This window comes from Xenopus tropicalis, chromosome 8 (assembly GCF_000004195.4).
Source record: "Xenopus tropicalis strain Nigerian chromosome 8, UCB_Xtro_10.0, whole genome shotgun sequence".
NCBI classification, from domain to species: domain Eukaryota; kingdom Metazoa; phylum Chordata; class Amphibia; order Anura; family Pipidae; genus Xenopus; species Xenopus tropicalis.
Genome location: NC_030684.2, coordinates 121,414,398 through 121,433,246, shown reverse-complemented (window position 1 = coordinate 121,433,246; position 18,849 = coordinate 121,414,398). Strand labels below are relative to the sequence as shown.

Here is an 18,849-nt window from a genome sequence, read left to right as displayed (position 1 = left end):
TTGTGACATCAGAGATGGGCAGGTCAGATGCAGGTTTATGAATAGAGGGTTCTTTCTGGGTCGAGTAGGGTTCGGACTGGGAGTGGACGGGTTTTTAAGGTTGTGTGCGGGTCAACTTTTAATCGACCCACACATCACTACAGGTGCAGGGTGCCTAACATTTGGCAACCCCTAGTGATTGAGACTTTCAATCTCCTTTAAAGTAAATTAATCTATAAAGATAAATCTGAAATAAATTAATGATGGATAACAATATTGAATTATATAATTAACACTCTATTCAACAATATAAAAACAGTAAACACAATACAGATATTATATTTTGAACACCAATAAAATGGGCTATTATATTTCTCAAGACCAATAAAACATAATAATCATTCACTTATACAGAAAAAGCAAAAATGTAGTGCCAGAAATAAATCAGAAGCTATGCCGGGTGATTTAATAAACACATATTCTCACTGCATTGTTTTACCTGGTATGATATTCTCAGGATGGATAATGACATAGTCATCCCGGTCACTTCTGTTCTGCTCATGGTAGAAGCCCAGGGCATGGTTCAGTTCATGCTGGATGATCCCCTTGGACATGCAGCCACTTGCATCCAACCAAACTATCTGAGATCCTCCACTTTTCCCAATCAAAGAAGCACAACTAGAAAAAAACAAGCAGCAGAGTCTCATAAAAAAGTTTAATATCCAGTTCAAATCTAAAATATTAAATTGTAAGTGCTAAATAGTTGCCTTAGATTTTCATTGAGATATTATTAAGATAATAATATTCATCCTCATCATCATAATCATCATAATAAAGCATATAATTTAGTGAAAATGCCTACAAGTTGTGATCATTTTATCACCATGTAACCAACATTGATCCAGAGATTTATTGTAAATTTGATCCAATATTTCCTGCAATATTGTTCTTACTGCTGGGGAATCACTATGGTTACATGGACCATTACCACTACCACCTAATTGTGATAATATCCCTACATGTTCATAAACTACGTTCTGCGTTGGTCCCAAACCTACCCGCCATTAGACATGATGTTGAGAAAATCATCTTCTGTTGTCCATGGTACAAATCTCACACAGGTTAAGGTTTCAAACTCCTGCATAGCCGTCTTAAAGAGAGCTAACTGATCCGCGTCTGGGTGAGACAGAATAGAAAGGATCCATTTAAGGAACAAATCACTAGAGAATATTAAGAAGGAAAGGAATAGTGATTGGCCTAATACAGAAAAGGAAACTTACTGTAGCTGTAGGAGAAGTTGTAAGGCACAGGGACAGTCCCATCATCAGACTTAGGCCAAAGGCAGCTTGGGCAGTTTATGGCGTTACGGCCTGGATTTTGAATGATGTCTCCTTCTCTAGTAGGCAGCCTAATGTCTGGATTAAAGAATAAAATAAATAAAATTACTGGTAACATGTATTGCATGGTTAAAGGAAAGGTAAAAACTAAGTAAACTTTAACAGAAAGGTCTATGTAAATACAGCCATAAGCACTCACAGAAAAGCTGCACTGAGTCCTCTATCTAAAGAAACACAGGGGGCGGGGGTCATTTATCAACACTGGGCAATTTTGCCCGTGGGCAATAACCCATGGCAAGCAATCAAATTGTTGCATTCATTGTTCTACCTGCAGCTGGCTGAGAAAAGCCAATCTCTGATAGGTTGCTATGGGTTAATGCCCATGGGCAAATTTGCCCAGTATTGATAAATGAGCCTCAGGACATCTTGTCTCCTTTTATGTAAATATGTTCTTTGTTATCAGACTTCCTCTCTCAGAAAAATCTTTCATTCCTGGGGGCCTGAGTCTGCACAGCTCTCTCCTCTCCTGCTCCCTCTTCCCACAAGAATTCATAAAACTCATTCCCCAACCCTTAGGAATGTGTAATCTAAGCTACCAGCAGCTAGAGCTACTGCAGTAAGGTACAAAGACCAAACTAAAATGGTAGCTTAAACAAACAGAAGGAGTTTCTAGGGCTCTTTACTCAGGTATGGCAATGCTTTCTGCAGAATAAATATAACGTTCTAGGTGGCACTAATGTGGCAAATCTATTGGCAGTAAAATGCCAAAATGGCTTTCCTTCTCCTTTAAAAATAAAATTATATTTAATATTAGTGTCAAACTGATACTTGAGGGCAGATTTATTAAATTATTCTAAAATCCCATAAGAATAAAAAGAAAGTGACTGAATTTTTTTTGTGGCGAGCTCTAATCTCACATCTGCCCCGTAAAGACGGTAAAATCTATTGTCTTTCACTGACCATGTTTATTAGAAACAAGAAGTTAAAATGCAATACTCAATGTTGTTTTTAACTTGCTATTACCTTTGTTTGCCTCTAATATACTGCTGTATATGTCCATGGAGTCCTGGGTCTCTGTTTTTCCTGCAAGTAAATTAGTGGTACTGTAATGATTTCATACACTTTCTTTGGAAATTTGGAATTAAATTTTGGAATTAAAATAAAATATATACAGTATATATTTGGGTATATATATATATATATATCAATCCAAATGGTGTCCGCACTCCAAGGCTCAATATTCTGCGGGGTGCTTAGCCAAAATTATGTATGTCTCATCCTTGAGAAAGGTCCTAACAAGGACCGAAACGTTGGTTTTAACAATATATCTTCAATAAAAATTTTTTGATGAAACATTGAAGGGTGTGCTGGCCACAGATGATTATTTTCTATATATACTGTATATATATATATATATACAGGCATAGGAGTGACGGCACACGCAGGATTTTCACACACAGTTGAGAAGTATTGCAAAATAATAATCAGAGGTTTATTTAGACCAACGTTTCAGCTCCACACAGGAACTTTCGTCAGGGATATATACTGTATATATATAGTATAGTTCAAGCATTATATTTCCCTTTCAGCTATTGTTGTGAAGTTGGAACTCAGTACCTGGATCTTCTTGTCCTATTGCTTTGAGAATGTCCTCTTTGGCCACTGCATAATTTTCTTCTAAAAACAAGAAGATGTGGTTAGCTGAATGTGCAGTATGTATGGCAAAACATACGTTATTAAAGGGGCAGTATTACTTAACAGAAACTAAATACATTAAAAGGTTGTATCGTTCTGAGGGATTGGAAGATGATGGGCTTGCCTAAGCAGCAGATTAGCTTGTTGCCTTTAGATTACATTCACTGTATCTTAGTTTTTACTAACAGATGTTACTTATGGATTGTTTTAAAAATATATTGAATATATATAGATTTAAAGGTAAGATTTCACAATTAGACTAAGACTGCTCTGTACAATGGCAACAAGCAAGATTCAGTTCAAGAAAAACTTCAAGGAAACGGGACATCAAGAGTTCTTCAACTTAAAAAAAACAGATTACTTACCAAGTCTATCAGTCTCTGAATAGAAAACCTAAAAAAGAATAATGTGCAGTTTTACATATCTTTTTAAGTTTATCTATTGTGTTATTGTAATCTCATCAGTTAATCAAAAACATAGGTTCTAATTCCAGTTGCCTATAATTTATCACAAACCTCCAAGTTATTTATAAACAAGAGGCTAAATGTACAATAAAGGGATTCCTGCAGCAGGTGTATGTCTAATGGTTCCCAGTGCCTTACCTGTATAGGTGAGCTCACAGCACATTGTATGATGCAGGCCAGCAGAATGGCTGATATTCTCACATCCATCTTAAGGATGAACTGCTGTCTTTCCCCTTCTCCCTGGTATTGTGTCCCAATGCAACCCAAGAGCCATATTTAATACCTGAGCCTGACCAATCCAAAGAGAGATATGCAAGTGTGCCTTAGGGTCTTGGGTTGGGTGTTATAGGTGTTATAATCAAATGATTGGCGTTGAGAGTGTAAAGTAGATAATGACGACCCTAAATAATGTACCATTCTGTAAATTATCCTTAGTTTACTACTACTTAATTTAAGTCATTTATGTCACAGAATGGAAACTGGGAAATTCACATGGAACACTCCAATTTTAGTTGTGTGATGTATGAAGAGATTGAGAACATGAAATATCTTGGATAGTAGACACAACAGCAAGGAACTATTGGTACAATTCACATTTTAGGGGCTGATTTACTAATCCACGAATCCGAATCCCGAAATGGGAAAAAAATCGGATTGGAAACGAACATTTTGCGACTTTTTCGTATTTTTTGCGATTTTTTTCGTCACCGTCGCGACTTTTACGTAGCCGTTACGACTTGCGCGAATTGTTGCGACTTTTGCATAGCCATTATGACTTTCGTGAATTGTCGCGACTTTTGCATAGCCATTATGACTTTCGCGAATTGTCGCAATTTTTTCGTATTGAGCGCTCAAAAAATTTGCGACAATTCGCGAAAAAGTCGCAAAATACAGATCATTACGAAAAAAACGCATTCGGACGCTTTTCGGACGTTCGTGGATTAGTAAATGTGCCCCTTAGTGTAATACAAATAAGGATGAACATTTTTTTTTTCCTGGTTCATGTATGGTTCATGTGTGACGAAAATTCTTGCAAATCTGTACTAGAATTTCATCATATAGTTTATTTCACCAGGGAAAAAAATAGATTTTTTTTTGAGTAGGAGAAAGTGTGGAAAGAAATGACAAGAAAAATACCTCTTGACTTCAGTGCACTTGGTATGAAAAAAAACTTTGAGAAAAAAAACACCCATTTACTCAAATGCATTTGGCGTGATAAAAAAAAATTGACTCCAGTGCATTTGGTGCAATAAAAAAAACCCATTAACTCCAATGCATTTGCAAAGTTTCACTCATCACTAAATGCAAATATTTGGGAATGCTTAGTGCTTAGCTGCCATACAGATTCCTGCCTTTGTCCTGAACTACAAGTATTAGGGGTCTTTCCATAATTTGGATCTTCATACCTTAAGTCTGCTAAAAAAAAATGATCTAAACATGCAAGAAAAACAATAGGAATGTTTTGCCTCCAATTAATATGAATTACATCTTAGTTGGGATCAAGTACATGTACTGTTTTATTATTACAGAGAAAAGGGAATCATTTAACCATTAAATAAACCCAATAGGGCTGTTCTGCCCCCCAATAAGGGGTAATTATATCTTAGTTGGGATCAAGTACAGGTACTGTTTTATTATTACAGAGAAAAGGGAATCATTTAACCATTAAATAAACCCAATAGGGCTGTTCTGCCCCCCAATAAGGGGTAATTATATCTTAGTTGGGATCAAGTACAGGTACTGTTTTATTATTACAGAGAAAAGGGAATCATTTAACCATTAAATAAACCCAATAGGGCTGTTCTGCCCCCCAATAAGGGGTAATTATATCTTAGTTGGGATCAAGTACAGGTACTGTTTTATTATTACAGAGAAAAGGGAATCATTTAACCATGAAATAAACCCAATAGGGCTGTTCTGCCCCCAATAAGGGGTAATTATATCTTAGTTGGGATCAAGTACAGGTACTGTTTTATTATTACAGAGAAAAAGGAAATCATTTTTAAAAATTGAAATTTGTTGCTTATAATGCAGTCTATGGGAGATGGCCTTCCCATAATTCGGAACTTTATGTTTAACAGATTCCATACCTGTACTAATTAAGCCTGCATTTTATAAAGTAGCTACTTTATCACACTTGCACAGACACTGGCCAATTAAGCCCACATACAGAAAGAAGGAAAAGATTGATGCCCCTGAGCCCATTCCCTTCTTTATCCTGTGGGAACAGGGGTAATCTGGGCAATACTACTGCCTGAGATGGTCCAGCATCCCAGAGTCTGTTTACCCTTCTTCTACATACATGTTCCCCTGACTCAGAGTTGGTATGCCACTAGGTTAAAAGAAATTAATATTCTGCATTCTGTATGTATTTTTTAAATGATATGATGGAAAATCTGGGGTTTTTAATTTAAAATTCTTTAATTTTCTAATTTAATTTGTAGTCCGCCATATTTGTATGTAGGAGGGGAAGATTGTGTCTTTGACTCTTAACTTATTGCAACTGTATCTTGTATTTATTTGTATTTATTGTTATACTTTGTATTTATCTATTATTATCTTAATAACGCCCTGTTTGTATTAATATATTCTACTGTACAGTGCTGCGTACATAAGTATTGCTTTATTAATAAAGATATACATACATACATATACAAGATTAAGACCATCAATTTGCTGCATGGAACAGGACCTTTCATACCGTAACCGTTTCCTTCAAACCTATTACCCATTTTGATGGGCACTCACAATGACGGTTAAAGGGTGAGGATGCTATTGTAAGTAATAAGTAAGTAATATGCGTATGTAATATCATAGGATGGGTGTGGTTCAATAGTTTATTTTTTTAAAGCTCCACCTTACCAGTATAAATGGGATCACATTTTAGAAAGGTCCTTGATGAGGATGGGCCATTAAAGAATAGATCACATAAGAGTGAAGTGGAAGAGGACCCTGCCCTGTATCTATAAGCAATATATATATGCGCTTCTGGGGTTTAGAGTCTAAAATTATGTTTCTGTGGGGTTCAATGGCATCTAGTTCCACCACTGCCTACCCCCATGGGAATAGGCATTATTTATTAGTATTAATCGCTGTCCTGGATTATACAAAGGCATGGATGCTGTGATTATCTATTGCCATCCTATCCCACTGGCAGTTTGTATTAACTTTCTGAAGGTAACCTTAGCAATGTACATAGGTTACATATGTTTACAAACATGTTTCTAAAGTAATGGACACACAAATATTGGATAATGATGTGAGTTGCCTGCCCATTCTGGTTTATCCAAAATAATACCATGAATAATAGCATTACAAATGTACTGTACAGTCTGCTATTTGGAATATCCATGACCAGGCCATGTCTAAATCAAGGATTTGGCTCAGTTTCTTCACAGTAGAAAGTGAAGCTGATTTGGGAAGAAATCCTATTATGCGCTCCAGACATCAGTATGGGTTTTTTTAAAAAAAAAACAAAACAGGTAAATTCCTTCTACTAATAGTTCCCATACTTTTAGTCAACCTGGCATACCCCCAGGACCATATAGCCCTCATGGCTACTGGGGCAGGAGTGAAGAAAGCCCTTTGGGACCCCTATATTTATAAGCAATTCCAATATATATATATACTGTATATATGTATAATGGTAAGACAATTCAGCTTATGGGGTTAGGGACTAAAATTACATTGCTATGGGGCCCAGTGATATCTAGTTACACTACGGCTTACTCCTGTGGGAATGGGTTCTATTTGTAAGCCTTTTGTATACTAAATGATCTTTTAATGAAGAAATAAAGAAGTGGAAATTTGCTGCTACTTTCTTGATTATTTGAAAAACCAAAACCATTCACAATTCATCAATAACAAATTAGGTTTGGGGCTTTGGATAAAGCTTCAACTTAACTCCTTAATTGCTTTTTTAATTGTACACAATATAAAAACATGTCATTTGTGTGAACAGAAATGTGCCTTAGTATTCATCTCTGCCCTGGATTGTGAAAAGGCACAAATGTTGTGATTATTTAATACCATCCTAACCTACTGGCAGTTTGTTTTTACTTCTTGAAGATAACCTTGGCAACCTACAGTTACATATGTTTTTACACATATAAATGTAATGGACACAAAAATATTGGATAAAGATGTGAATTGCCTGCCCTTTCTGGTTTATCCTTTATAATACCATGAATAATAGCATTACAAATCTACTTTCCAGTTTGATAATACTTTCATTGTTTGATAATACAGGTATGGAATCCGTTATCCAGAAACCCAAACATTCTGCATAATAGGTCCCATACCTGTACTGTACATTAGGAATAACCATGACCAGACTGTGTCTAAATAATGCATTTGGCTCAGCTTTTTTTATGGTAGAAAGTGAGCAGGTTTTGGAACAAATCATATTACGCGCTGCAAACATCAGCTATGTTTTTTTTAAACAGGTGGAATCCTGTTAATAATACATTATTACATACTTATAGTTAATCTTGCTAAGTTCAGTTGCTTTAGATTTACTTATACTAGATATACCATGACCTGGATGAATGAAAATATTCATAGTCAATCCTATTTTCTTTTTTGTTATATTCTCTTCTTTCCTTTTATCTCACTCCTTCCCATTTTTCATTCCCCTTAGCTTTTCTTTTATGGTCACTATTCCTGGGCCATATACTGTATATAGAGATTCACAGGCTTAATTTCTCCTATGGTTATTCTCAGCACCTGTATCCATAGTTACTTGGTTGGGATAGTTATTTCCCTATTGGCCCAGGGAAGTATGACTATTTCTTGTAACACTTGGATAAAGTGATTGGGAAGCCCCAGTTCATCCTCTTTGGCCTCCATCTTCTGACTGAGGTGGATGTCTGCTGGGAAGCCTGGTGTCAGCAAGGCCCAGTAAAGAGTTCCCCCCTAAAGGGACAACCGCGTTAGAGAAATTAGGGAATAGGGACTCTGTGAATGAGGTTTAGACAGGTATAGGACTAGTTTTGTCACACTAAGTTCTAGGAATGAAATATGGTGAGACTTGAGAGAGAGAGAGAGAGAGAGAGAGAGAGAGAGAGAGAGATTGAGGGCAGCTTTGTGCGCCAACCAAACAATTCATAGCTGGAGGTAGCTCTCCCTTGGGCATAACTGGCCTAAAGTGACCACATGACCGGACCACAGTACTGAAAGGGATTCTGGCTCAGTATTCTACTCATTGAACATTTCTAATGGAGGAGATCCAGACTGCTAGCTAGTAGCCTTAGAGGTGTATTATCAACCTACCAAGCATCTCCACAAAGGGAAAAAGGGTTAAGCTCTGTATTTGAATATATTGTCAACCCTGAAGCACTTGACAATACACCTTGTTTGCCTGTTAAAGAACCTCTAGCATACAATTTATCACAGCATCTGAGAGCTGTAGTCTCACAACATCTCACCCCTTCCCCTCAACAAAGCAGAGTTAGTTTCCCTTGCCATGGGCAAAGTGCAAAAATAGGCCTCAGTCAGCCATTTTATTCCATTGTGGTCACTGCATGAGGCATTGTGCAAATAGCCGCAGCCCACTGCACTCAAAGCGTGGAGACCTGCAGACTTCGCCCTGAATGGAATGCTGCCCGTGTAGCTACTTTTTCATGAGAAATATTTTGGATGTATTTTTGTGGTCATTTTTTCCCAACTACAACTTTTTGCAGCAAATTTTTTGCAGCAGTTTTACTGAAATATTTGCCGATGGGGAAATGCAGAATTTCTCTATGAATCCATCACTACTATTTTGCTGTGTTAGACTGTATAATAAAGGGCCTTGAAGTGGCACGTGAGCTTATATATTTCTACATGTATATGGCCGAAGTGTGGTACTAACACCTTTGTAACAATTATTTTATTATCAAGGCAAACTGAGCACTGGCAATCTTTCTTCTTTGTTTTGTGTACAAATAATAGCTTTTTATCATTTCTAGCAACTGGTCAACTCCAGAATGTGGGTTAGACTGAGTGCTGTTGATTTCTTTCAGTGTTTCATGTACACATTGTAGCAATATATTCCTTCCAGCTGCCATTCAGCCATTAGAACAAGGAACTACACAGGTGTCCACAAATAGGGATGGCGGGGGGGGGCTGAAGTTTCTGACCATCTGCCTTCAGTGTTTAGCAGCAAGCTGCAGGCAGCAGACTGAACCAGGCAAATGAAGCAGGCAGGTTATTTCAGATAGTTCAGAAGGTTTCTGGTGAGGTAAAATTCCTTTTACTTCAAGCAACCGCTTCCAGTCGTTCTGTGAGGGGAATTCCCAGCCGGAGCAGCAGAGGAGGGGGTGGGGCCACACAGAGGAAGCAAAGACCTGAAGGGCAAGTAACAAAAATGCCTGCAACTGTACAGTCTCAGCCAAGATGCATGTTTATGTGTTTATATACAGAAACAAGACTTCCCCTGCACTCACCCATTATCAATATACATATAGGACATTAAACCGTTCATTAAGCTACTAAAAATGCCCTCCAACTGTGTTTTTTTACACAGGGACTACATTTTACCTGCTTACTTTTAAGGTTAACATCCCCAAATGGCTGCCCTTTTATTGGCCACCACTGGGATCACCTGACTGTAGCTGGGAAGGGTGGGAGCTACAACATGGAGCTGGGCACTGCTCCTGTATAAACTATAGCAAAAAAGGGAAAGTTGTACTGACCACTAAATGTTAAACCATTAGGCGGGGTGCAATCAGGTTCCCTCTTTTGCTTTAGTTTGTTGTCTGAAAATGAAGAAAAAAATGAATGACACGTAATAGCTCTGTACAATGGTATTGCAAATACCATAAATTGCACAGATTTAAATGTAATCACATTTTTTAAATGAGAAGGCAGCGTTGGACTGGCCCACCAGGATATCAGGAAAACTCCCGGTGGGCCCAGGGGTCAGTGGGCCCTCCTGCTCCTGACCATTTGGCCTGTTTCATGCTCATTCCCTATTTCTGAATGGGAACAAAGGGGAGAAATAGATGGAAGAATAGATGCAAAGCATGTAAATAAAAGTGAATAGGAGAATAAAGGGTGAGGAAAGAAGGAAAAGTAGTTTGGAAAGTGGGCCTATGGTCTAAGGTTTTCTGGTGGGCCACTGGGGTCCCAGTCCAACACTGCGAGAAGGAAAGGCTAATAAAGAGTTAATCTCAAGCTGCAGGCATAACTTCAGTTCTCTCAATAGTGCCCTTAAGTCTCCCCATATTTTTAAAATTAAGAAAGTCCCAGTCAGACTGAGTGAGATTTGTCTGTTGGGGACAGTGGATTCTAAAAACCCCTCGGAAAATTCTTTTATGTTTGTAAGAATCTTGTATTACACTGGATATGGGCATCACTTCTGAATATATGCCAGCGGTTAGAGCTAGTGGAGAAGGAATTACCTTTGTATAAAAGATCATATGGAGTGGGGGCTGGCAGGGAAAACTCATAGCAATTTGGAAGGCGTGGTAAAATAATTGATATATTGGGTGACGGATAAGGTCTAGCATTATACATAGTAGTATGAGAGAATATTACTCAACCAACCATTGTGCCCATTATTTAAAGGGATGGAAAACTTTAACACATGCAATATAATTTTTCAGTGAATAATGACATGTTGTGATGATGCACGTTTTGTTATGTGTAAAAACTGTATTTTTTGTTTTGAATGGAACTGTCAAATTATTTTTTATTGTGCAATTAATGGGCATAATATAGGATTCAGAGCGAGTGATAAAGAAAAAAGGGGTTAATATTCCCTCTCAGCCAGGTAATTAAGTGGCAGAGCTTATAGCAGAGCAGTTCTAGCTCACCTCAATGGAAAGGAAGCATTGTCTGAGAAATTATTTCTGTGTAAATGTCCAGTTTCTGCTTTAAAGTATTTCAACAATAGAATTCCAATGTCCAATTTGTAATTAAACCAAGTAGTAAATAAAAGATGCAATGCACATTGATTAATTCTGAAATGGTTCAAAATGAGAAAGGAGAACGTTCGACTATTTGAAAACTGAGATCAAATCAAATCAAATCACTTTTATTGTCACATCACGTTACTGGTACACAGATACAGTACATATGAGTGAAATTCTTATGTGCAAGCTACACAAGCAATAGTGGTGAACAATTTTAAGAATAAATATGTATGTGAATAATACAGTAGTATTAGCTTGAGCAAGTATTAAAAAATACTTAGTGACTATAAGTGACCGTGTAATGTCTATGAGACCTATTGGTCAGTGTTCAGCAGTCTGATGGCCTGATGATAGAAGCTGTCCCTCAGCCTGCTGGTTCGGGACTGGATACTTCCATACCTCCTGCCTGACGGGAGCAGTTTAAATAGTTTGTTACTGGGATGACTGGAGTCTTTGATGATCCTCCTCGCTTTCCTCAGGCACCGATTCCTGTAGATGTCATGGAGGGAGGGAAGTTCACCTCCAATTATTATCTCGGCACACCGCACCACTCTTTGCAGAGCTTTGCGGTTGTAGACGGTGCTGTTGCCGTACCAGGTTGTGATGGATCCAGTGAGGATGCTCTCGATGGCACAGCGGTAGAAGGACCTAAGGATGCGGGGGCTCATGCCAAATCTCTTCAGTCTCCTGAGAAAGAAGAGTCGCTGCTGCGCCTTCTTCACTGTTTTGTCAATATGAACTGACCATGCGAGATCATCTGCGATGTGAACACCCAGGAAACGGAAGCTGATGCACAAGCAGCACCCTACTCACCCAATGGGCCAAACATTAAAGTCACTATTGTTGCAAAAATTAGTTCTAAAAAGTATTAATGCTTTTTTCCCAATTTTACAAATAAAAAAAAAACCCATATATGTATATTGCCCATTAAAATGTTTTTGTATTTCACAGGCACAGGGGATTATTAATTGCATGGAAAGGTACAAAGTACAACAAACTGGGGGCAATATGCCATGTTTGTAGCAATTGGTGCCCTACACATGGAAATATTGCTACAGGAATCTTCTCTCCAGAGCAGAGTTTAATTAGTTATGTAGTTAGTTTAGTTTAAATGTAGTTTAATTACCAGGTGCATCAAAGTGATAAACAAAATATTGTATTCCCATACATTACTGTATATGGTTTCAGACTTACCTGTATATTGCATGATATTGGAGTGCCCCAGCCTGTTGGCTTTGTTATCTTTATTTTAATCTATCTACATAAGGGTTAATCCAACTAAGGGCTGGGCATGTTTCAGAAAATGGAGGAGGAAGTTGTTTCCCCTTCCAGTTTTAAGTGTTCCAGTGGCAATTCTGTAATTGGCTAGACCTGTCAGGTTCCCCTTGTCTTTAATAAGGGAGACACTAATTGCTATTCTCATTGGACCCCACAGCTGAAGAATGTGGTTGGTGCTGGAGAGCCTGAGATGGAGGTAGGCCTCAGTAGGAGAAGACAGTGTCAGGAACGATCTGCAATAGGCCACTCTAGGCGTGAGAGTCAGGTTCAGTGTAGTTAGCAAAACAGTGAGAGGCTCTAATGAGGAGACCTGGAGGGTCTGTAATGTCACCCACCAGCATAGGCTCAGTGATAAAGGGGTTTCTGGAGTAAGGCCTCACTGTGAGCATCATTCTAAAGCTAAGGACTGTTCACCTATAGGTGGGTACTACCTCTGGGTGTTGCCAATACTATGACAGTGAGAATTTTCACAAGTAGTCAAAATTGTCTGAAGTATCTATAAAAGAATTCATTGCACCATCTGTGAAATACTACCAAGAGATTGTGTGTGATTTGTTTCAAGAACTGCTAGCACCCGAGTTATTGAGAGATCAGTTCTGTGTGTGAAAATCATGGTGGTTAACCCTTCTTCACCAATACAGGCAGGGCTACACTGAAAGAGTCCCATGTAATGCAAGTTCTACCAGGAGTTGCAGGAAGTTGCAGCTTGACAGGCCAAGTCTGAGGTTCATATAGAGTAATAGCACTGGCAAAATAACATCACATACATCTGTTTAATCCCACATATATTAATCTTTATGGGATTATATGCCAACCTAAATTCCAAAGCCAATAGTCAGGGGGCAGTATGAAGGATTAAAGGAAATAAAACCATAATCACTCTGCTGATATTTTTATCAAAATTGCTTCAAAATGAACATCCCAGACAACAATAGTAATTGGAAGAAAGACCAGTCTAAAGCAGAACCAGCCTGAAGTGTTTGCTTGGAAAAGAAGCTGATTTTTTTTACTGGATATTGCTTGGGGTTAGTTTTTTTCCCCATACAACAGTGATCCCCAACCAGTGGCTTGTGAGCACCATGTTGCTCGCCAACCCCTTGAATGTTGCTCCCCGGGGCCTCAAAGCAGGTACTCATATTTAAATTTTTGGTAATGGCAAGCTTTGGTTGCATAAAAACCAAGTATAATGCCAAACAGAGCCCCCTGTAGGCTGCCAGTCCACATAGGGGCTATTAAGTATGCAATTATAGCTCTTATTGGCACCATCAGGAACATTTTCCATGCTGTTGTTGCTCCCCAAAACTTTTTCCATTTGAATGTGGCTCATGAGTATAAAAGGTTGGGGATCCCTGGCCTACAAGCTACTTGGGTCTGATAAAATGTTGAACCACAAATGGAGCTTGAACCCAACAATTCTAAAAAATCTTTGCTCTAAGGAACTATAATTATGCAGCAGTTCCACATTCATTTATATTGCATATAATGTTATGAGAAACTGTTGATATTTACTGTTACTCTCATCACAAACATAATTCAATGCCCTTTATTAATTGTATATCAGAATACAAATGGCCATACTCAGATATTTTCAAAAATCCCATTTTATTTTGCCTGATTAACTGATTCTTACATTCTCAAACATAATTATATCTTTTTCAATGTTTCCGAAAAATAATTGTATTTAGAATCCTTATACATATTTAATTTAGTTTAATGTGCACAAGATACTGTAGAGGCCCCTCGCTTTCCTTTGTTATGATTTTCTTTACTTCACTGTAGACAAAAAGTAGAAAAAAATATGCTTTAAACATAAAGATTTATAAATGTATAATTTTATCTTTTGTTATATTTTATCGCTATAAAAGTCTGACTACTCCTTATAATAATGAATACCATAGTGCATTTAACCATCATGGAGTTATAATCAATAACAAATCATCAGAATACTCACCAAAAGTATATGTAGCACTAAACCCTCTATAGTTATTGGAGTCGTCGCTGTGCATTGTGACCATCATGGAATTTGATTTGGAAACAAAGGGAGATTGAAAACCCATGAGGCCACAGTATGGGCCCATGACAGCATTAAGGGTTGAATTGTAAATTTTGAGATAGTCATATGTACAGGAAGGTTCAACCTCAAGTTGAAAATAATTTATGCGCAGTGATACCTGTGATTCAAGAGAGGCAAATGCAGACATATCAGAGATGTTAAACAGAACATAAGCTACAGTATGGGGCTGATTTACTTACCCACGAACGGGTCGAAATGAGTCCGATTGCGTTTTTTTCGTAATGATCGGTATTTTGCGATTTTTTCGTATGTTTTGCGATTTTTTCAGATTCTTTACAAATTTTTCGTTACCAATACGATTTTTGCGTAAAAACGCGAGTTTTTCGTAGCCATTACGAAAGTTGCGTAAAATCTGGCGATTTTTCGTAGCGTTAAAACTTGCGCAAAAAGTTGCGCTTTTTTTGTAGCGTTAAAACTTACGCGAAACTTTGCACCTTTTAAGTTTTAACGCTACGAAAAATGCGCAACTTTTCGCGTAAGTTTTAACGCTACGAAAAAAGCGCAACTTTTTACGCAACTTTCGTAATGGATACGAAAAACTCGCGTTTTTACGCAAAAATCGTATTGGTAACGAAAAATTCGTAAAGAATCCGAAAAAATCGCAAAACATACGAAAAAGTCGCAAAATGTTCGTTTTCAAGTCGGAACTTTTCCAATTCGGGTCGGATTCGTGGGTTAGTAAATCAGCCCCTAAATGTTGGGTTTAATACTTGATACATACAATGAAATTAGGAGTAATGCAGAAGCCACCATATAGCAAACTCAGTTATCGATGTATCGTATGTGTCCATTAAAACAGTATAACTAGCTGTTATACTAGTTCTTCAGCATTTTTTGTATCACAGAAACATTACGTTTATTTACATAATACAATATATGAACATCTACAGCAGTTATGTATTTCTTGGGTGGTATAACAGGTTACTATATTGATTAATAGTGACATGGGTCTAGCAATAATACACACAACAAAAAGACTGGACAAGTCCCTTGTTACATATTCTTGATCTGTTCCTTATTTAGGCCAGATTATGTTATTTATCTGGACCAACTTATTACATGTAGGGGCCAATTACCTCTCATACAGGTATAGGACTCCTTATCCAGAATGCTTGGGACCAAGGGTATTCTGGATAAGGTGTCTTTCTGTAATTTGGATCCACATATCTTAAGTCTACTAAAAAAAAATCAATAAAACATTAATTAAACTTAATAGGATTGTTTTGCATCCAATAAGGATTATTTATATCTTATTGGGATCCTGTTGGGATCAATTACAAGGTACTGTTTTATTACTACAGAGAAAAAGGAAATCAGTTTTAAAATTCTGTATTATTTGATTAAAATGGAGTCTATGGGAGACAGGCTTTCCGTAATTCTGAGCTTTCTGGATTATTAGTTTCTGGATAAGGGATCCCATACCTGTATTGTATGTTTGAGGGCCGGACCAAATTAATATATTAATGTCATATAGTAAAGTCTGTGGTGCATTTGAGCAGACTGGGGGCCATAAAAATATCTTGGAGGGCCACATCCTTCCCAAGGGCCTCCAGTTTCACAGGCCTGATCTAGACCACTATTGAACTTTTGTGGTTTGCATAGTATGGTCAGACTTTGTAAATTTCTAGTACTAGAGCAATGTTCAGATCTAGTGGCTTCTACAACTAAATACAGGCCTTAGTTTGGCTTTGCAGAAACAAAGCATTTGTTAAAAGTAAAAAAAAAAATGATTGGTTACCAACTCTAATAGCTAGTGAGTGATTCCATTTTGAGCAGTGAGTGGCTGTTGCCAGCCAATGCTTGTTGCTTAAATGGTGTTACCGACTAACCCCAATTACAAGGAAGAACATTAGGCTGGCAAAGTTGATAAGGTGTACAAAAATGTCATTCTAGCTCTTCTCACTTTATTATTTGTGTCTTACCCTGTATCCAACTGGAGCTGTGATTGTCCAGGTACAGTCTATGTTAGGCGGGTAGGATCCAGGGTAACCAGGAGATGTGAAAGTCTTGGTTGAGGCATAGAACGCTCCACCACATTGAACTGTAAATTGGGAAAGAAAATAGTAAAATGAGTAATATATGTTTGTATTTAACACAAGCCCAATAAATATGGTTTGCATTAGAAATACATTCTGCCTGCTGATTTTAGTCTATGGTATCATTTATTTTTGTATTAACGTGGTAAAACAAAGAAAGGCTCATGACAAAATCATACAATTTACAGTTATAATGGCAGCATTTTGCCTATGTACTGTATGCAGGTTAATAGCAAACTCCATATTAGGTTTCTATGTTTCTATTGTTAGGTCCTAACCTAGATGCATCTAGAACTGCATGTAGATCTAGAACCTAGACGCCTTATATACGATGCGCCAGGGGTCCATCTCTCCTGTGTTGCATTCAGCTATCCAGTACCTGACGTTAGTAAGAAGTGACCTGTACTACTTTTTGTATAGTGCAACACTAATACTATGGCCATAAGCAAGTACAGTTATGGGACTTTTTATCCAGAATGTTTGAGACCTGTGGCTTTCTGTATAAGGAAGTCTATGGGAGATGGCCTTCCAGTAATTCCATGCATTCTGGGTAGAAGGCCAAGAGAACACATACCTATACTGTTAAGTACCAGGACCACTGATGAAAAAAAACAGTTTTTCCTTTTGTTATAAATATGTTACCTGAGCTGGATGTTGCTTTGAAGCCGGTCCCAGTGACTGCTCCATCACTGACAAACTCAACCAGCATCTGGTTAGTGGAGGCAATCTGTATAGGGATCAGTCCTGTACCACATGCCCTGTCCATTAACACAGGGGACGTCTTAGTGGGACCATCATAGATCTTAATGTAGTCAGAGACACAGCCTGGAGATGACTGGATATCAAAGGCTTGGAATTGCAGGGTCACCTACAGATAAAATAATAAGAGAAATGGAAAAGCCAAATAGTTTGTGAGTTTAAAAGAGACATTGTATAAGGTATTTATTTATACATCAATAATCATTAAAGAATTAAGTGTATAGGTTATATAAGTTATGTTAGGTGTATAAGTCACCAAGTGTATAGGCACTCACAAATCCCTCCTCAGACAGGCAGATAGAAGGTTCCAAATGCCCATAAAATCACTCTTTTATTAATACTGTTTATAAAAAGATGAACAGGCAGAGAGGCTTGTGACAGTAGAGAGCCATTTCTTCACTTCTGAAGAATTAAAAAGTGATTTTTATGGATGTTTGGAATCTTCTCTCTGCCTGTCCTAAGGAGGGATTTGTGAGCTCCTACACTTGATGTACTTGGAACAGCTTCAGGAATCCCCTTTGACTCCACTTGACCAGATCCACCACAAATGCAATGTTCAGCCTTTGGTATGTTCCAGTGATGTCATCACTTAACATAAGTGTATATTGGCACCAGGGAAGTTAACCCTACAACCAGCTTTGCCTTGGCTATGGCTGTAATAAAGTTTATGAAGACAAATAACGGATGTTTTAATGGGATTCTTCCATGATTTACACCTGTATTAGGAAATAATCTTTCAGGCTATGAAATGTACTTGTAAATCATATAGACACAATCATAATGTTTGCAAATTTTGGATCTTTACCTGTCCAGATGGCGTTTTAACCAACCAAACACAGCTAGAATTATTTGGATATGCAGAGGGGTAGTTGGCTGAGATTATCGTCCCATTGGTGCCAGCAAGCAAATGACTGCATACATCTTAAAAATAAGATTAATAAGATTCTTTAGAATTTCACATATCCACTTATCTAAATGAGTAACTAATAGACAGTATTGTATATAATCATTAGAAATTGAATTGCTTAATAAATATATTTGGCAACAGGAAATAACTGCTTTAAATAAAAATGTGATTTCTCCTTGGGAATCTAAAAATCTCTCACATGTATCACCATTCAGACCCCATCAATATTAGGCTTTTAGGTGGAGCTTTAGATAAAATGAATATTCTGTGTACATTGCTTGTAATTATTATATGTATTCCAGCTCCTCCCATTCTGGTTAGTATATACTGGTATAGTCAGGATTAGGTTGCACTTTTTTTTTCAATTTAATATATCAAGAGGGATATGTAGGCTTTGCTAATGTACAAAACATAATGTCAACTGA

The 18,849-nt window shown here is 37.6% G+C and overlaps 1 protein-coding gene across 4 annotated transcripts in view; it reads right to left on the bottom strand.

The window, feature by feature from the left end:
* astl3a.3 (astacin-like metallo-endopeptidase 3 gene a.3) overlaps positions 1 to 18,849 on the bottom strand; it is a 56,575-nt gene that overhangs the window by 31,205 nt on the left and 6,521 nt on the right. For 2 of the 4 annotated variants that reach the window (XM_031890916.1, XM_002937386.5), the window contains exons 1-7: positions 3,614 to 3,720; positions 3,377 to 3,404; positions 2,934 to 2,993; positions 2,340 to 2,399; positions 1,260 to 1,394; positions 1,038 to 1,155; positions 479 to 657 (exon numbers count right to left, since the gene is read on the bottom strand). In XM_031890916.1, coding sequence (XP_031746776.1) covers positions 479 to 657; positions 1,038 to 1,155; positions 1,260 to 1,394; positions 2,340 to 2,399; positions 2,934 to 2,993; positions 3,377 to 3,404; positions 3,614 to 3,682 — 649 coding nt within the window. In that variant the 5' untranslated portion in view covers positions 3,683 to 3,720. Of the gene's footprint in view, positions 1 to 478; positions 658 to 1,037; positions 1,156 to 1,259; positions 1,395 to 2,339; positions 2,400 to 2,933; positions 2,994 to 3,376; positions 3,405 to 3,613; positions 3,721 to 14,599; positions 14,820 to 16,644; positions 16,764 to 17,400; positions 17,627 to 18,322; positions 18,439 to 18,849 lie in introns of those variants that run through there. The other 2 variants (XM_031890917.1, XM_031890918.1) reach the window with 2 other exon arrangements.